This window comes from Struthio camelus, chromosome 3 (genome assembly GCF_040807025.1).
Source record: "Struthio camelus isolate bStrCam1 chromosome 3, bStrCam1.hap1, whole genome shotgun sequence".
Taxonomy (NCBI): Eukaryota; Metazoa; Chordata; class Aves; order Struthioniformes; family Struthionidae; genus Struthio; species Struthio camelus.
The window spans coordinates 128,194,498-128,212,290 of record NC_090944.1 but is presented as its reverse complement, the minus strand read 5'-3'; the positions used below and the strand labels follow the sequence as shown (position 1 = coordinate 128,212,290).

Sequence of the window (17,793 nt, the reverse complement as noted above, 5' to 3'; positions counted from 1 at the left end):
TTTTTTATAGAGTATATTAAAGATATTATATTTTAATTTTCAGCTTATGGAAACTAAAAAGCAAAAGGGATTATGGAAAGTAGGGTAGTGGCGGGAAGACGGCAGAGGACCTTTCCCTAAGTTTTCTTAGATACAAATTACACAAACAGGCACAGTCCTACATGATCAGTTTACCTTCAAAAATATCTGTAAACACCACATTCCAAGATGACACCCCAAGCTAATCATGGTAAACAAGTTATCCTGAAGTATAATGCCTTTCCTTCATAACATAGTACACCTGTAAGTGCTCTATGTAACTAGAAGAAACTTGGCTATCTGGAGGCCTACTGTCTTTTTTTTCTACTCAGAACTTATAGTCTCCTTTATTTATATATGTGAGCCAGTGCAGACTTAGGATATTTAAGGTGTGTACTTCTGATTATAAATATAAAAACAATGAGTAACTTATTAATTTTATCTAAGCCCTAGGCTGAATAGTATATTTCATCATTAATGACTCTAGAATATAAAATGAAAATTTGATATGTGAGGTTTCCTTATTATTTCAAGAATGACATTCATAAAGAGGTGCACATGCTGATACAGGAAGCTTAGTCCTGGTTATAACATGTCATTCCACCATCTTTTACTAGTCTATAATAAGTGATCTATGGATTTAATAATCTAAAGTGGTTTTCAAAAGTCCAGTAAAACTTAGGTTACTTACTGATGCATTCCTGGCACAAGTTATAATTAAAAAAAATTAGAAATTGGAGATGTCTGCGACCACTAGCAATTTATTTACACTGCTGTTACTCCACTGACATGTATTGACTTACAGAAATAATGTATTATTATAGTGCAAGATTAGAATGAGACTTTAACCCTAATCTAGGAAGGGATTACATTTGAGAATACAAGAGAGACATTGAATTTCTCTTTGTAACAGCACAGCTACACATTAAAATAGTAAAACCAAAAATCACAGAAACAAGATGCCTAAGCAAAGTTCTCACCATCCAGCAATGTGACATTCTGACATATAACAGTGTCCTGATAATTCAAGGTGCTAAAACAGCCGGACTTCTTTAGTTCAAGCATCTCCCTTTAACCACTGCTCTTGCTCAAATAAGTGTGTGTTAAGGTTTCAGTGCACTTCCCTATAGTACTGGAACACTAAATAGATCCAGGGAATGGAGTACAGAATGCACCATTACAATGAGAAACGCTCTGCTTACCATGTTTAGTTTGGGCTTATAGATGTGTCTACTACAATTGAAGGTACTGGAGTCATCAAAGTGATGGTCTAGCAAGCCATGAGGTGCTGTCTGCTTTGAATTAACTCCACTAGTGCACACAGCTAACATAGTTCTGGTTGCACTAATATCAATGGCAAAATTCCCTGCCATAGCTTACTCTGTTTTTCAATGAAAGGTAATTTATTACCAGTGTCATACAAGCACCTGGAGGCACTAGCCATGATTGGAGCTCCAGTGTGTTCAGTATGTGGAATGAAAGCCTTGGTCTGAAGAGCCTACAAGAAATCTGAGACAAAAGGCATAGAGTTAGTGGGAAGTCAAGTTCAGAAAGTGCTCTCAGTCAGGGAGGTGCAAACAGCAAAGACACAGCATCTGCTTTAGTCAGCAATGTTTGAGCTTCCCTTTGAAAACATGTACTTCCATGTAGGTGTGAGGAAATGCACCCTCCTTGCTCCTCAAAGTGCACTATTACTAGAAATATAGCTTCATTTAAAATATTAGCACCTCTTTGATTGAGCTGAGGTGTGTAATGTTCTGTCAGTTAAATGAAGTCCATTCTTCTCTCAGAAGCAGTTTTGTGAAAAATTCTTTTGTTTCTGTGGCCTCACTTTCAGTCCCTTAAGCCAACAGTCTCTGAGATAAGAAATCATTCAGTTTTAAAATATCTTTCTGATCACTTCATGAACATAGTGTAATTAAGCTGTTAAGCTGAATTCATCTCTGTCTTTACAGGAGTTATGGGCTTGAATGAACATTTTTGAAGCCTTATGAAACTGCCACTTCGGGTGACCTAACAGGGCAACTAGTTCTCCACTTCTTTTCAGAGAGTATGTTGATTTATGCCTGTGTATGGTAGATTTCAAGCTCTGACCAATTCAATGACTTTACTCTCATCAAAGAAAACATTTTATTCCCAGTGAATACTTTGTATGTATTACTACACTGCTGCCAGCTTGTAATCACATCTGGAAATTTCTTCCCCATTTTTATTAGCTCCATCCAATATGAATTCTCAACACTTTCTGTAGCTACTCTGGCTGTTTTTAGAGCCCACAGGGGATTTTGTAGGCAAGCAGGAAGGATGAAGGTCAAAAATTCTATGTGCTTTACTGGGGGCCTGTCCACAAAAATCTGATGAAAGGAAGGGAAGAGAAAAACAATAGACTGTGATGATAAAGCAGTAGAGATGAAACTCAGATACACAGTGTAAATGATCAAGTCTCTGCCTGCTTCATGCTGTTTCCCAAGAGCTTTCCTTGAGCCATCCGTAAAAGATAGCTAGAGAGAATTACTGAGGTGTGTCAAATATCAAAGATGACAAGTTTTCTGCACTTCCCAGAGCTGAGATTTTGTGGGGATAATAGATTTTTTTTTCTTTTTAGAGAGAGGGGATCAGATGAGGGAGGGAAGTGATAAAAAATGCTGACTGCTCAAAGAAATGCAGAATCTCCAATTTTTCTCTGTGGAAGTGCTCTCTCCGTGTACCTGTGTGCATGTAACTTCCCGTAGAATTATGATATTATGCCACTCCTTGATGGATAAGCCTGAAAGCAGGTTAGTAGTGGCCCACCTCTTTGACGAAAATCAGCAAATCCTTCTGGACCATTGCTGTATTAAATAACAGCAAATATGCGAGACCCGTTTGGAAAAAGTCATTTAAACGCTTTTCCTTCTCAGCCTGGTCTTCTGGAACTGAAAATGACAGTCGCATTAAGTACTGCAGCTCTCCATACTGAACTGAGTTAAATTCTCAGTCTTTTGTAGACCTTTCAAATATGTAGATCCCTGTAAGTGATTTGCAAAGGCTTGCTTTACTTGCACCTTTATACATGTTCCTTAAGAAGTTTTTACACCCCAGAAGGCCATAATGAATTTCCTAAAAATGTCTTTTAGGGAAAACCAATGCCATTCAGAAGCCCAGAGCCACATTTCCAGCTGTAAAGCATTAGCAACACTTCTGCTCTCTCTACCAACCTCTAGAGGGGTCTCCATCCCCCTTGCATTTAGGTATTGAGCAGGAGCATTCAGATTTAGCTGCAGTCTGGGGAGTGGAGGAAGGACCTCTGCCAGCAAAATTACAGCCTTCATGTCCCTTAGAACAGGAGCAACACTGAGAGAGTTGTCTAGACTTGTTTCACCCTTGTAGAAAAAAGGTCAAATAAAAAAGTTCACATCAGCAGGAAAGAAAGAAGTTGCATCCTAGCACAATATAGTTATTTGTACATGCTGACAGGAAAAAATTGCATACACGCTCTAAACTGCTACTCTTGCTTCCCCCAGAAAAGCTTATTACCATGAACAAAGGTGTGACTCTGCATGTCAAATCTGTGTCTGCTAGATAGTTGTGTCTGACAGAAGACTGCACTGGGGCAGCCGGAAGTGTGTCAGGCCCTGAGAGGCCCTCTCTGTCTGGCTGTGCTGCAGCTGGCACCTGTTCCTGACTCAGCCAAGTCCCTGGAAAGTGCCAATGTTTTCACCATCTCCTCTCTCCTGTGGAAGGGGCTATATCAGCAGTGGCTGCACTCCTGAGTTCTTGCCTTTCCCTTGCCTGCCCACCTGACTCTTAGTTTCTGGCTGTGGGGCCCAAACCCCTTGTCTATTAATTCCCCAAGTGTCCTCCTGCACTACAGACTCCCTGGTTTCCTGATGTTTGCCATGTATGGCAGGCCTTCTTGAAGCAGAAGATGGGAGAAAACAGGGCATAAAAGGGAGCTGGCCGAGTTGCAGGGGGCAAAATAGGGGGATTGCTTCCATCTCCCTGCTCACCCACTTGAGCAGCCTCCTGCTCAGCTGCTCCGTTCTGCTCCAACCAACCCTTGCCCCCACCTAATTTTTCCAACTGCCATTTGCTCTTCCCTCAAAAGAAATGGAGAAAATATGTCCCTGCCCTCTCAAAGACATTTTGGGAGAGGATTCCTTGAAGACTGGTGGAGCTGCATCAACTCTGCAGGGCTCTAGAAGAGGGCAGCCCTGCAGCTGATTCAGCACAGCCGGTAGGCACTCGTCATCCAGATTAGGCAAGGCCAGGTGGGAGTGTTGCCATAGCAGAGCCCTGCCTGTTGTAGCGTGTCATCCCTGTTGTAGTGCTGGTTGGGTTGCGTCCACCTATGTCGTGGGTCTTCGTTCTGAGATGCTCTAGGTAGAATTGGCATTTCCTGACCAACAACAAAGCATTTAGTATATCCTTGAGGGGCCAGTTGTGCAAAGGCACCAGAGGATCCATCAACACTTGTGTGTAGTGTTTTTGCCTAGGTGTTCTAGCCTTAGGTATGCTAGGGTCACATCTCTACCCAGCCTCACGGATGCATTTAGCTAGACAGGACTTAAAGCAGCAAACACGAATTCAAGGTTCTTCCATTCAGACGTTTAGGAAGTATAGCCTACAGCTACCAGGCAGCTGAGATGACTGGTTGAGTGCTGATAAAGTCTCTGCTGAATCTGGAAAGATGCCCAGGATGATGACTGGCCATCTGATACCCGCTAGTTGCTATTGCTTACGTTGCTTTATTGTTATGGTGTCTCTCTATTTGTTCATTGATTTCAGCCCTGCTGGTTGTTTTGTGATGAATTACTACTACATCTGAGGCAGGAATTGTCTCTGGTATCCATGCTTCCACAGGTAACATACTGGGATCCTAATTAGAGAATAAGCTGCTCAGTAATACATAGAACTAATAACGTGGGCCTCTACTGCAAGAGAAGTTATCAGGGGAGAGAGATAAAGGTTTCTTAGCTGTGTATTTCACCACTAGGGCAGGCTCTGCAGCTAATTTAAATATTGTCAAAACCATGACAGTTAAGTAACAATGAAATTTAAGCAACAATTTGAGCTTTATTCCCCACTTCTTCCAGCCCTTATTTGATATTGGTATCTGTCCGGTGAAAATAAGTGTCAAGTTAATGGGTGTCTCCATGTAGATCCGTATTGTTTCTTCTGGCACGTAAATTTGCATGTGTCATGAACTCAGGTTATCAAGACCTTGCAACTAGATTGCAAGACCATTGGGACGAGCAGGAATCCTATGGAAATCTTTCTGGATTATGACAATTAAGTATTATGGGGATCAGTTCTCAGGTTTTCTTGCAACATGTATCTTTTTCTTTGCAGGTAATCCAGTAGTGCTATTATACATGGGAACCTTTGGACCACTCTCATGAGAGTCAATGGTCTGACTGAGCCAAAAGTCTGATAGAAGGTTGAGTGTTTTCACCCCTCTTTCTTATCTTGCATCAGCAGTGGGTCAGCCTTTTTCTGCATACTATGTAACAGTGGTAGTGCATGATAGAAAAGTTATTTAAAAATTAAGAGACTGCATAGACAAAGCCCTACCCCTCCTTTTTCTGTCTGCTTTGTTGTTAAGCCTCTGCTAATTAAATATATCTATTTTACTTCATTTTTGTACCACCCTCCTCAGCAATTTATCTCAGAGCACTTTACAACAGAATATAAATACTTTTATCCTTATTTAAAGAGGTGGATCAGCCAAAACCTAATGGCATAACACGATAATGAAAAAGCAAGGAATACAACCTAGACCCTGGGAATTCATTGATGGCTTTCCTACCGATTTGTAGTAATTGTAGCCACACCTTACAAACTTTACTAATGTCCACATAGTGCATGGTGTGTGGTCTGCTAACAGTCTTGGAAATTCACCATCTCCTTGCCCAAATACGAAGATTGACTTTGTTACTTCTCACCAGTACCCGAGTTTCTGAAGTGAAGGATGTGTATATCTTTGCAGAACTGGGTTCCCCTGTTGCATTGTTCTGTGCTGCAGTTAAATGCACACAGTTCTTGTAGCTCTGTAGTGAGCTTTTCCTCGCTTTTCCTAAAGTAGGAAGAGAAGAAAAGGTATTGCTGTTAGTGGTTTTGGTGTTCCATAAGGCATAATTATTGAGTCCTCCCTCCAGTGTCCGGGCAGCATAGATTCTCACATTTTTAAACAATTAATTGATTTGGATGCAGCTCATAGGTGGCATAATAGATATGGACATAGAAGCCTTAGTGACAGACGGCTTTGAATAAGATGGAGTTTTAAAGGACACAATTCAACATTTTCTGCTCTAGCAGAAATATCACATCCTGTTTACAGATCATCTGTGTTTATTTGGCCAGTCTCATCGCTTCTACAGATCATTTGCTCTGAATGGAATCAAGGCAGGAATTTGACTCAGCCTCTAGTGAGCTCTCTTTTTTAGGGTATGGTTAAAAGAAATCCAAAAGGGCAGCCTCTCTCAGAGGTTTTTAAAACTGCCCATTTAAATATATGAAGGCACAGGGGTTTTATTGGTGCTGCTTGTCTGTAACCTTAGATTTGTTAAAGAGACCTAAAATTACTATGGCGTGTTTACTTCACACTTTTATTCGTTTAAAGCCACTGATATTTCAGGAGGCTTAAAATGGTTAAAGAACATGACTTATAGGCCAGCACTAAGGATAGAATTTGCATTATCTGAACTGTTATCTAATTAGAGATTTTCCTCCCCTGTTAGCGTGAACGAGAAAAAGAATAAGTCACGCATGACAGATGTAAATTCTACCACTTTGTGCCCTGGAAGGTGCTCAGTCTGTTGGGACGTATACCTGGTAGAGGTTTTAGCTGAGTCTCTGGAAGCTGCTAAGGGGAAGAAAGCTGTTAAGTTTTCTTTACTTTATCACAATGGCCAAGATGATCAGTAACTGGCAGAGCTCAAAGCATGTTTTGCAGGCATTTGATTTGCCATGAAAATCTAGGAAATAATTCCAGAGTTAAGAATTCTGAAAATGCTTCTTGAGAGCAGGCTGCCTGGTGCAGGGAGATATCTCCTACATCACTTTGCTCCATTTCTCAGGGCATAGTATGTGCAGGGTGATGTACGTGCAGGAAAGTATTACTAAAATTTATTTTACCCGCCTCTGTGTTGTCCTCACCTTTGTCTTTTCCTTGCAACTATGAACTCCTAGCCACTTATCGTGACCAGTAGTTGATCTTATCAATACGTATTCACAATTAATCTATAACTGAATTATTCCCATGTGTGCCTTTATGAAGTCTACAAGAGCCTGTGATTCATTCCAAAATGAGGCATTCTTGCTTAAAAGACAAAACTTAGGAAAGCTGAGGTCTGATTCTGAAGCTGGTGTAATTATGAAGTAAAATAATTGGAATTTTACTGTTTCTCTGTCATTTTCAGTGAGCTGTGGAGATGTTTTCTTGACCAAAGCTATTGCTGCTTTATTAACTTAAAGATGTAAGTAAAATGCTTCTTTCCAAAGATATCAAAATCAAACTTAATTAGAAATGGGCTGCTTTTTTTTCAGGTGTGCTAATCTATAGTTTATCAGAGACCTTTTTTTTTTTTTTTATACAAACCTTGACTCCCAATGGAAGCCTCTGCAGACCATTGGAGTATGAAATGAAGAAGTGATATGTAGAAGGAAAAATACACAGATATTTCTTCTAAATGCAGTTTAAGCCTCCTTAAGTAGGAACAGAACTTTTCCAACAGACTGAATATTCTTCACTTTGCAACTCACTTCAGAGGAAGAAATACACTTCAGCAACTCAATACATGTCTAGGACAAGCTTTCAAAACCAGTGAAGTGTGTTTCCTTGTATGTTTTCACAGTGGTTCATTTAACATTTAATCTTCTGTATTCCTCATACTGTAGCAGTAAGCTGCATTTTCTGTATATCATTACATTCATTTCATTGCCAAGATGAAATAGTTATTTTTTCTAATTAAAACACTCTAATATTCACCCAGCCTTTCATCCTTATTCTTTTCTAAAATGGGTATTATAATGCAGCTTTCCTTTCATCTGTCTCTATGCTAATTTTAATTATTTGGGGAGGAAGGGATTCAGTTGCACGTTGCCAGAGAGAAAACAGCATACGCTTTTATAGTTTGCCACTAAAGTCTAAAACACAGTAACTTGTTCCAGCAAATACAATATATGTGACTGTTTCCACAGGCAATGAACTCTCGTCTTACAAGCAAGCCTGTATGTAGTCCTGCTTAGTAGTTTCGTATTTGGTTAAGAGCTTAATAGTCTTAACCAACTTTATAAAAGTACATTTTTCATTAATTATAGTAGCACACTCTTCATCCTATTCCTGGCCAAACTGAGTTTAAAGGGGCAGTTCATTCTAGTAAGCACCTGTGCATGAATCTGTAGGATGGAGCCAAACAAATTGTTTCTAGTTCTAGAAAAAGAGTTCATTTCAATACTGAAATGCTTTTCCATTTCCTTGCATGATTAATGTTGTGTCTGTCATGCTACCTATATAAGAAGAGAATAAAAATATAGAAAAAAAAAGGTGTTCTGTTCTACTCAGAGAGCAAAATACCATTTTCTTCAGCCTATATATTCTTAGCAAGATGAACCATGTAATTTTAAAGATTACTCTGTTTAAACATTCAAAACATTTTATTCCTGCATTGTAAATGGAGTTACATAGCTCGGCATTGAGCGTAATCATGAGAAGAAAATGCACTGTTCCTCACTGGGAGATATTTAGGGGGTAATGTGTCTTTAAGTGTCTCCGCCTCTGAATCCACCCACTTTTTGATAGCTGCAGCAGTCTTGTTGACTCATAAAAGCAGTGTTCGTACAATAGCCAGCAATGAGCAGTATTTTTCTGAGGTTTTAAGCGTACCCTTCCTGCTATGTATTTAGTATTCTAGCTTGCTGGGGCTGAAGGTGTATGAAAGAAACAATTTTAAGTTTCTAAGATATTGCAAAAGATAGTTCCTCATCTCATCCTGGAAAATCCTGACAGACCAGTTGGATACCTTTCAAGCCTTAACTCAGAACTTTATCTGCTCGTCCCACTGTCTTTTTTTACGGTAGAAAGACCTGAGACACCCTTAAGAACTGAGAATCTGACTAATTTAAACAGATGGCTAATCCCAGCGCTGTCTGCAATGGACATCTACGTTATCATCAGAAACAGAATAACCTCTTAAAAAGTGGAATCTCTAAGAAAAATGGAGTTACAAAAGGAATTAAGGTAAGGTTTAATTGTTTAACCCAATTGCCTCAAAATTGAAATCAATTAGGCAGCTACAACGTTACTTACTAAACTAGCTTTATGGAGGTCTTAGTCTTCATTGAACAGGTGGTACAGCATTGGCTTATGTGTTAAGTTTGATCATCATGGGACCTGATCCTGCACCTTTTCTGTCATCCTGAATTCTGGTAAGAGTGGGAGGTGCTCAGGCAATGTACTGGTGGTCTTGTGGACTAACTAGCCTCTAGTTCATATCGAACATAACATGCACATGCACTCTGAAAGGTAGTAGTTTCTATTTTAAAGCCTAGCCGATAGTGGAGTTGACTCTGCGATGTATGAATCACTAGCGGAAAGCTGTTTTATCAGCTTAAAGTGTGTGTTGAGTAGTTTTTAAAGTATGACTTATTGCTGTACAGGTATGACCAAACAAATGTAGGCAGGGGAAGCTGTCTTTTCCTAGCGTTTATATTACTACAAGGCTGACTTAATACCTACTTTACTGATGCCTGCTCATCGGCCTTTGCAACTTATCCTCTACCCTGCCAGCATCTGTAGTGCTTAAGATCTGAGTTAGTTTACTTACCCTTTTTTTCAAGCTGTTCTCTTTGAAACCAATGCTTCTCATTTATGTGAATGTTTTGTGGAATAGCTGGCATGTAGCACCCCAAAAATGAACCACAAAACCAAAGGTATTCTTTTGAAAAAAGAGCTCAACTTTTAAATGTTGACTGCCTGCAATACCTCTTCTGGTTGGGAACTTATTGTCCACTTTAAAGTGCCCTGCTTATGAATTCTGGTGTGGCCGTTAGTGGAAAGTCTGGCTATAACTAGCGAAAGGCTGGCTTTAAAGCCCACTGTGAAGGTGAAGGGAGTGGAGAGCTTGCTTCTTGAGCCTGAATGCTCACCGGACACCTTAGCATCTCTGCCCTGTCCCTGTTGCAAGCTTTGTACAATGAGTGTGGCTAGGCTCCCCGGTTTTACAAACACGCTGCTATCTTGTATCTTTTTCAAATGGGGATCTCATGCACCTAGCACTCTAATGAAGGCACGCCCAGTGTAAAGTTTAGTGATTGTCTGGCTTTAGGTGTTTCCCTTAGTTTGAGTGTTTCCTGATCACTGGGTTGTGTAGGATGAGGAAAGCAAGAAAGCTTGTGCAATGATGGAAAAGGCCTTTCTTGGAATTTGCTCCCAGAAACCTAATCTAACGTTCTTTTATTTATCACATATGTATACCCATCATTTTATATATTACAGTCATTGTCACTATGATGTCTGAAACATATGCTTTCAGTTTGAGTACAGCAAATTTCATGGAGTAAGCCTTGTCACTCCGATATCGTTAACCTGTTGCAAATGGGATGTTTTGAAAGCAGCAAACTCCAAGAATGGATTAATGAGGATTTCCCGCTTAATAGAAAAGACATGGTCAGAAAGCAAAGAAGAATATTCCTGAGGGTGAGGAAAGAGGAAGTAAAGTCTGGGCTGAAAGGGAGGGAAAGACATGAAGGAAATGTTAATAGATGCACCTGCTAGATTAGCAAATTGCTATGAGTACCATGTGCTTGGAGGAGAAGGGGTTTCACCCTGCCATGTGCCATGGGAGGGAAGCACTGAATAACTAGTAAAAACATTCCCAGCTGAGGAAGTAGTGAGGAAGCGAAGCTTTAGAAATGTGCAGTAGGCTTATCAAAGGCAGATTCGCTAACTCTGTTAGCGCTATGTTCAGAATTACATACCATTTCCCCTCTCTTACTGCTTCAAATGGAGATTGGGAAAGAAGGAAACAATAACAGAGAGGAGTCCTATATGAAAGAGGAATCTCATTCCCGGTAGGAATCTACCCATTCCTGTCTGGTCTGTTTCCCCACCCCATCTGCCTCGCCCTGTTTGGTACTTATGCTTTATCCTATTTTACAGGAATAGATACTGTTCCTTCATACGTGATCTGTTTACATGGCTTATTGTGGCACATCACACAGTCTGCCAGTGTGTTTATATTCACAGCACCTCACTGAGGCGTTCTCCCCATTTTACAGCTGGGATCTGAGGCGCAGGGGGAATGGCAGCTGGGTGCACAAGGAAGCCTGTGCAGGAGCCAGACCCAGGTTTGTCATGATTCCAGTTATCCTCCCTTTCCCCTCTCCTGTTCTTTCTCCATCTTCCCCCACTTTTTCCTTACACCCAGCCACACACACACACACACACACGCATGCACATACACACGCTTTACTCCCTATTAAGTAAATTAACTCATCATTAAGCACCTTACACAGGACAGGAAACATCGTCCCGGGATGCTCAGGGGTCATGGCTGATGATACTGGCTCTAGCGCTTGAGACCTGTGGCAGTTCTGAAAGTCTTGGGCTTAATTACAGCTCTGTTACTTGGCAGGGAAGTTGGAGAGGGAGGTGTCCTGGTGTGAGAGAGGCAACCGATGGTGAAGAAGCTGCAGCGAGGGCATGGCACAGTGAAGGCTTCTAAGCCATGAGTATGTAGCAATAGTTACTGCACACAGTTGACTGACTGAAACATCAGGCTTTACAAAAATCAGCTCCATAAACCTCTCTTCTAGGGAGCCTGCAGGAAGCACTGGCTTCAGAAACGCTGGCTTTGGAAACTGACTTTGAAAACTCTGGCTCAGGAACAACATATTTTGCATCCTATTTATATAGGAACATTTGTACATGTATGTGCATGACAGAAAGAGAGTAACCGTTCTGATATGGCAAAACCCCAGAACAAAGGATTTTGTTTAATGGGTTAAGGAGTGTAATTAGGGATGATCAAGCAAGGGGGAGAAGGGAGGCTCTCCTTGCTTCTAGCAATCTGTGACATACTGCTTACAGGAGAGGAGGGCAGGAGAAGAGGTAGCCGGGTGATAAAGAAGCAGAAAGGCATCCTGTCAGAAGAGATGCTGTTGTTTTTGAAGATATACACAATTTTGGTGAAGTGGGACTATTGTTTGAATAGCTTCTGTGATTTTTAAGTCTGACTCACTCAGTTGTAGCTGATAATACAGACTCCCATGTGGCAGTGGACACCAGGCCTGACCACATTCCCATCCTTTGGAAGTTGGAGCCTAGCGAGACCTAAACTTTGGAAAGTGGATCGTAGGCCATCAGTTCCATTTCATCTGTGTTTGTAACACAGACAGATGCTTTTTGTTCTTCCAGAACTGTAACCTGGAATTGCCCTTATCCAAAGCACAATTCAACAGTTAACCTATTTAATTACCTAACCGAAGTAGCCAGGAGAGGGCTGTGACTCTTCAAAACAATAGATACGTTTGTCCAAAGGGAACATTTTTTCTACATGCTCAGCAGTTTTATTTCTTTGATAAATGATTTCCTTGGATACCTAACAGAGCCTAACTCTTTTCATCTTCAAAAAAGACAGTATAAAACTATTCCTAAATTAATTTTTTTCTGTTCTATACTGTGAATGGCAGTAGCCTGGAAGAAGCTTGCAGGGAATAGACTAAAGACTTTTCCAGGTCTCTTGAACTCCTTTCTGAAAGCAGGAAAGACGTAAATTGGAGCCACACGGAGCCCAGCAGCACAATATCAAGCCCAGTAACCTCTGCCTCACTTACTTTGGTAGCCAGAAGAAGTTATCAGAGCCTCCTGACATTTGGGGCTCTAAAATTCAGAAGCTGTTTATATTTATACCCTATCCTGTGATATCTGGTCCTCCAAGTTGTTCTGCTCTACTATTGATTCAATCCTCCAGCAGCTAGTCTCAGTCCTTTCCGTGCTTATGGCTCCCCTTCTTTCCTTTCAGAGTGACTGTGTCACTTACTCTCTAAAGGAAGATTTTAAAGAAAACATTATTTGGAATTTTTTAAAATAAGAGTCATGAAAGAAAAACACCATTTAACTGTTCTCACAGGAATAATTTTCCTGTATGTTGTAAACGCACCCTGTGATTGCTTTGTGTTCTGTTCTCTCAAATATACGGTGTTTACTTCATGTGCTTTTGCAGTAGTTAGTGTAACTGGGGCATTTTGGATGTAAATTCAACATAAACACTGAGTCCTATGTGGAAAAATAAGCTAAAACCTATAATTAGAAGAATAGTGTAAGGCGTATTGATAAGAGTAGAGAAAGGAGGCTGATAGACCACAATGGTTTTTTCCAAATGTTTGCAGCCTCAACTCTGCAACGTTAATGATCTACTAACAGAATCATTTCTTCTGAAATGTATTCTTTTTTGTATGTTGCTTTGAGTAAAAACAAAGTGAAAGAGGACTGTATTGGCCCCGGCATGGTTCATTTGTAGCACCTAAGCCTTTTAGAGCTTTTTCATTGTGCATGTGTTAGTGTAAAGCACAATCCTTATAGTACCTCTGGGTTCATAGCTGTAGTGACAGCTGAAGGACGTTGAGAGTTGGCTTCCAGTCTGATTTCTCTACCAATTACCAAAACTTTCACCTCAGCTGCACCACAGGTATGACCTCCTCGTACTCAATTCCAACGTTCTCTTTGGTTTTGGGCCTCAGAAATTCATTGCTTTGCACCAGCGTTCTCAGCTATTAATCACAGGTTTCAGATCCACACCCTTCTTTCCATCATCTCCCCTGCTGTATGATGAGCTCAATGCATTGGAAGCAGGAAATATCAAAGACTTATTTCAGCAAACTGAGATGCGACAGATGTTGTAGGCACACAGAAGAGTCAAAGACTCTTCTAGCAATACTTTAAGTGTGTTGCATGAGACTTTACATACAAGGCTAGAGATCTTTCATATAGCATAGTAAGAAAGTTTCCAGTAGGACTGGAGTCACTGGTGACACCTAGAAATCTCTAAATTCAGGTAAATATTTTTGGAAGTTTTGGCCTTAACAAAGATAGCATGTTTTGATTTGTTTCGGCATGGTCTCGTCTGTAAGAAACGTGAGGAAAGCAAACGATAGTCAGTGGGACAAAGGAGCTCAATAAGGATGTCAGGTCTTTAAGGAGAACCTCCTCTAAACACAAGACCACCCCATCCCCCTACTCATTAAAACAAGTAAACATGTCAGGAGACTGGCTTAGCTAACCAGGGTACTCATGATTGAGCTCCAGTGCACAAAGGCAGTATACAAGAGGTGGAAACAGGAATTTGGAAACATTAGACGGGCAAGTAGGGATGGTGCTAGGAAAGCAGAAGCTTACCTAGAGCTGGTAGTTGCCAGGAACATCAAGGGCAACAAAAAAAGCTTTTACTGCTACATTAGTATGAATAAAAAATGAAAAATGAATAAAAAAGGAAAATGTGTCCCGTTGCTGAATGGGCTAGGTGACTTGGTGACAATGGACATAGATATGCCTGAGGTACTTGATGCCGCCTTTACCTTAGTTTTCACCTGCAAGATCTCCCAGGCCTTTGTGGGTTCATAACCCACACCAGATTCAAGGAGCAGAGAAGCTACCAGTAGTGGAAGAAGACTGATTAGGGATCTCTTGAGAAATTTCAATCCATACAAGTGCATGGGACCGGAAGGAATGTATCCAAGGGTGCTGAGAGAGCAGGCTGATGCCTAAGTGATGTCATTCTTTATCATCACTCAAATGTCATGGATATCGAGGAAAGTCCCTGATGACTGAAGGACAAATGTTGCACCTGTTTTCAAAAGGTGGATCATTTCTAGCAAAGATTGTTTTGGGCAACATAAAGAAAAAAGTGGTGGGAATAGCAAGCATGGATTTACCAAAGATAAATCATATTTGACTGACTGATTGTCTTTTATAAGGAAGTGGCTAGATCTGTGAATGAGAGGATGTCATCCACCTTCATGTCAGCAATACAAACCTCGTATGCTAGTTGTGACTTTACGGTCTAGATGGAGGGACCATATGGGTTAATAACTGCCTGGATCATCAGGCTCAGAGGGTAAAGGTTAATGGTTCATACTTTGCCTGGAGGCTAGTTACAAGTTGAGTTACTTATAGGGTCTATCCTGGGACCTGTCCTGCTTAATATCTATAAGTAACCCAGAGGAAGAAACAGAATGCATCTTCAACAAGTATGCAGACAACACCAAACTGGGCGGATCAGTCATTATGCTTGAGGATGAGCCTGCCATTCAGGGGGGATCTAGACAGTCTGGGGGAATGGGTCAACAGGATCATCATGCAATTCAGCAAGTACAAATGTGAAGTCATGCGTCTGGAACAGACTAAGCCCTGCACTGGTGCAGCCTGGGGACTGACTAGCTGGGGAGCAGCTCTACTGAAAGGTCCTGGGGGTCCTGGAGGACAGTCAGCTTAACTTGAACCAGCAGTGCAGCCTGGCCATGATGAAAGCTAACAATATCCTGGGCAGCATTACCAGGAGCATAGCCAGTACAGCGAGCCCTCTTTACTTGGCACTTCTTAGATGACAGCTCAAACACTGTATGCAGTTTTGGGCCCCTAGTACAAGAAAGATGTCAATAAACAAGTGAGTCCAGTGGAGAGTGACTAGGATGGTCGGCGGGGTTGGAGCACTTGCCCTGTGAGCAGAGGCTGCAGGATCTGGGCTTGTTCTCTTGGAGAAGAGACAGTTTTGGGGGGGAACTAACAGCAACTACCCAATACCTTCAGTAAGTAAGGCTCTTTACTGAAGCGCATAGCCAGAGAATGAGAGACAGTGATTGTAAATTGAAACAGGAGAGGTTTCATATACGGGGGGGGAAAAAAATTGAAGATGCAGATAACTAAGAACTGAGACAGGTTACCCAGAGAGGATGTAGGACCTCTGTTCTTGGGGGTTTTCAGTACTCAACTGGGCAAAACCCTGAGCACCCCGTTGTGAATTCAGTGTTGACCTGCATTTGAGCAGGGGATTGGCCTAGAGACCTTTGAAGAGCCCTTCCAGCAAAAGCGAGTCTGTGATTCTTTAATGTAAAGAGGCAACATTTCTCTGGTAAGAATTAGTTGCAATGACTCAAAAAATGGACAGAATTGATGCAGAACTTCAGTGGGCCTCTGTGGGTAATTACCTGGTAAGACAGTTATGCATATAAGCTACATGTGCCATTCAGGCTTCTGATGCTGTGTGGGCACAGCATGGAAAATCATCGTTCAGTGCCCAAAGTCAGAGGAGCTGCTAGCATAAAAATCAGCAAGGAAATCTCATTTAGTTTGTCCAGTCCAATACACAAAGCCAGTAGAGTTTCAGTACCCATCTTTTAGCAAGCTTCTATCAAATGGAGATTTTTCAGAAGCTGAAGTCTTGGCCAGCTTTCATAATGCTTTCAAAAGAACAGAAGAAGACTCAGAGAAAGACTCTGCAGAATTGCAAGCCCTTCCTCCAAAGAGTGACTGCATTGAATTTACTCAGGAAAAGCACTATGTGTATTTTTGTTGGCCTGGGTAAAACAAAAATGTGTTTATTTTCCCCGTCCTCATTAATTTAACCAAACTTAAAAAATATCAGCCTGAAGTGGATATTTCGTCTGAATTATGTCAGTCAGAAGGGTTAAAGTCTGTGAAAGCATTTACAATGTTTGCTATGTCTGTGTCTAAAGTGAAGGTCCAGCAAGTGCTTCCAAGCTTCTGGGTTATGTTTTATAGTACTGTTAGTAGAAACAGGAGAACTTCATGAAGCATGCGCTTCTCTGGACAGTGACTATGTTCCTTGTTACCTTCATACAGTTTAAAATAAAATATTAGTGCTATCTCCTAGGTGGTTATGACACCCTTTTTCCAAAAAAGAAAAAGAACAAAAGAAAAAACACTCCTGTAGAACCTTTTAGGGGAGTTCTTCGGTTTTGTCTACAGCTTGGTATTTTCTTCTGGATCTCTTTTAGCAGCCCGCGTGTACTGAATTCCTCGATCAGGATTGTATTTACTCCTCAAGTAAAAGACAGTTTTCACAGTCACTTATTCCTGTTCAGTAGAAATAATTAATAAAAGAAGCCATTAAGTGCCTAATCCCATTGCCTGCCTGCTTATCCAACCTATAACGTATCTCCAACAGGAGAACTAACTTGCCTTTGAAAGTTGTAGGTAGCAGTCTAGCTTTCAAAAACAAGGTAACGTGCCTTTTTTTATCTGCTGTGACAACCAGTGGCTGCATCCCACTGCAGAAGCAAGTTCATGAATGTAACGGACCAAATTATAAGATAATGGTTGCTTAGGGACTGTCTAGATCTCTATAAACTAGACTTTAACCAGAATAATGGTTAACATCATGCTGCCTCTCACAGCCTGCTGTTTGCAAGTGTGCAGTGGTGATTCAAATTCTGTTTTATAGGGTGTTACAAACCTATTAAGAGCCTTTAGTTTATCGAGGTGTGAAGGTGTATTTCTGCTGTCAACAGAAGTATGAACTCTCTCATGGATTATTAATTTTTAACTTATTTTTAAAGAAAATTGACTTATTTTACTGTAGCTAAGGCTGTGGCACCAAGCAGCAAAAGACGAATTTAAATTTCCCTGCAGTGACCAATGGCTCAGCCACAGAATTTCTGCTATTCCTGTCATTTAATTTTTCCACAGAAAACAATTTTAGAAGTTTTTGTGAGACCATTCTGTGAGAGAGTTGTCACTGTGGGACAGATGTTGAGTTGGGAGGACAAATATTGTCA

General features: G+C 40.9%; 1 protein-coding gene across 5 annotated transcripts in view; it reads left to right on the top strand.

Annotated features, from left to right (window-relative positions):
• SPTLC3 (serine palmitoyltransferase long chain base subunit 3) overlaps window positions 1-17,793 on the top strand; it is a 117,644-nt gene that overhangs the window by 17,339 nt on the left and 82,512 nt on the right. Inside the window, exons 3-7 of one of the 5 annotated variants that reach the window (XM_068940237.1) lie at window positions 1,974-2,068; window positions 5,350-5,437; window positions 7,419-7,475; window positions 9,079-9,238; window positions 11,278-11,346. In XM_068940237.1, coding sequence (XP_068796338.1) covers window positions 9,128-9,238; window positions 11,278-11,346 — 180 coding nt within the window. In that variant the 5' untranslated portion in view covers window positions 1,974-2,068; window positions 5,350-5,437; window positions 7,419-7,475; window positions 9,079-9,127. Of the gene's footprint in view, window positions 1-1,973; window positions 2,069-5,349; window positions 5,438-7,418; window positions 7,476-8,774; window positions 9,239-11,277; window positions 11,347-17,793 lie in introns of those variants that run through there. The other 4 variants (XM_068940236.1, XM_068940238.1, XM_068940240.1 and 1 more) reach the window with 4 other exon arrangements.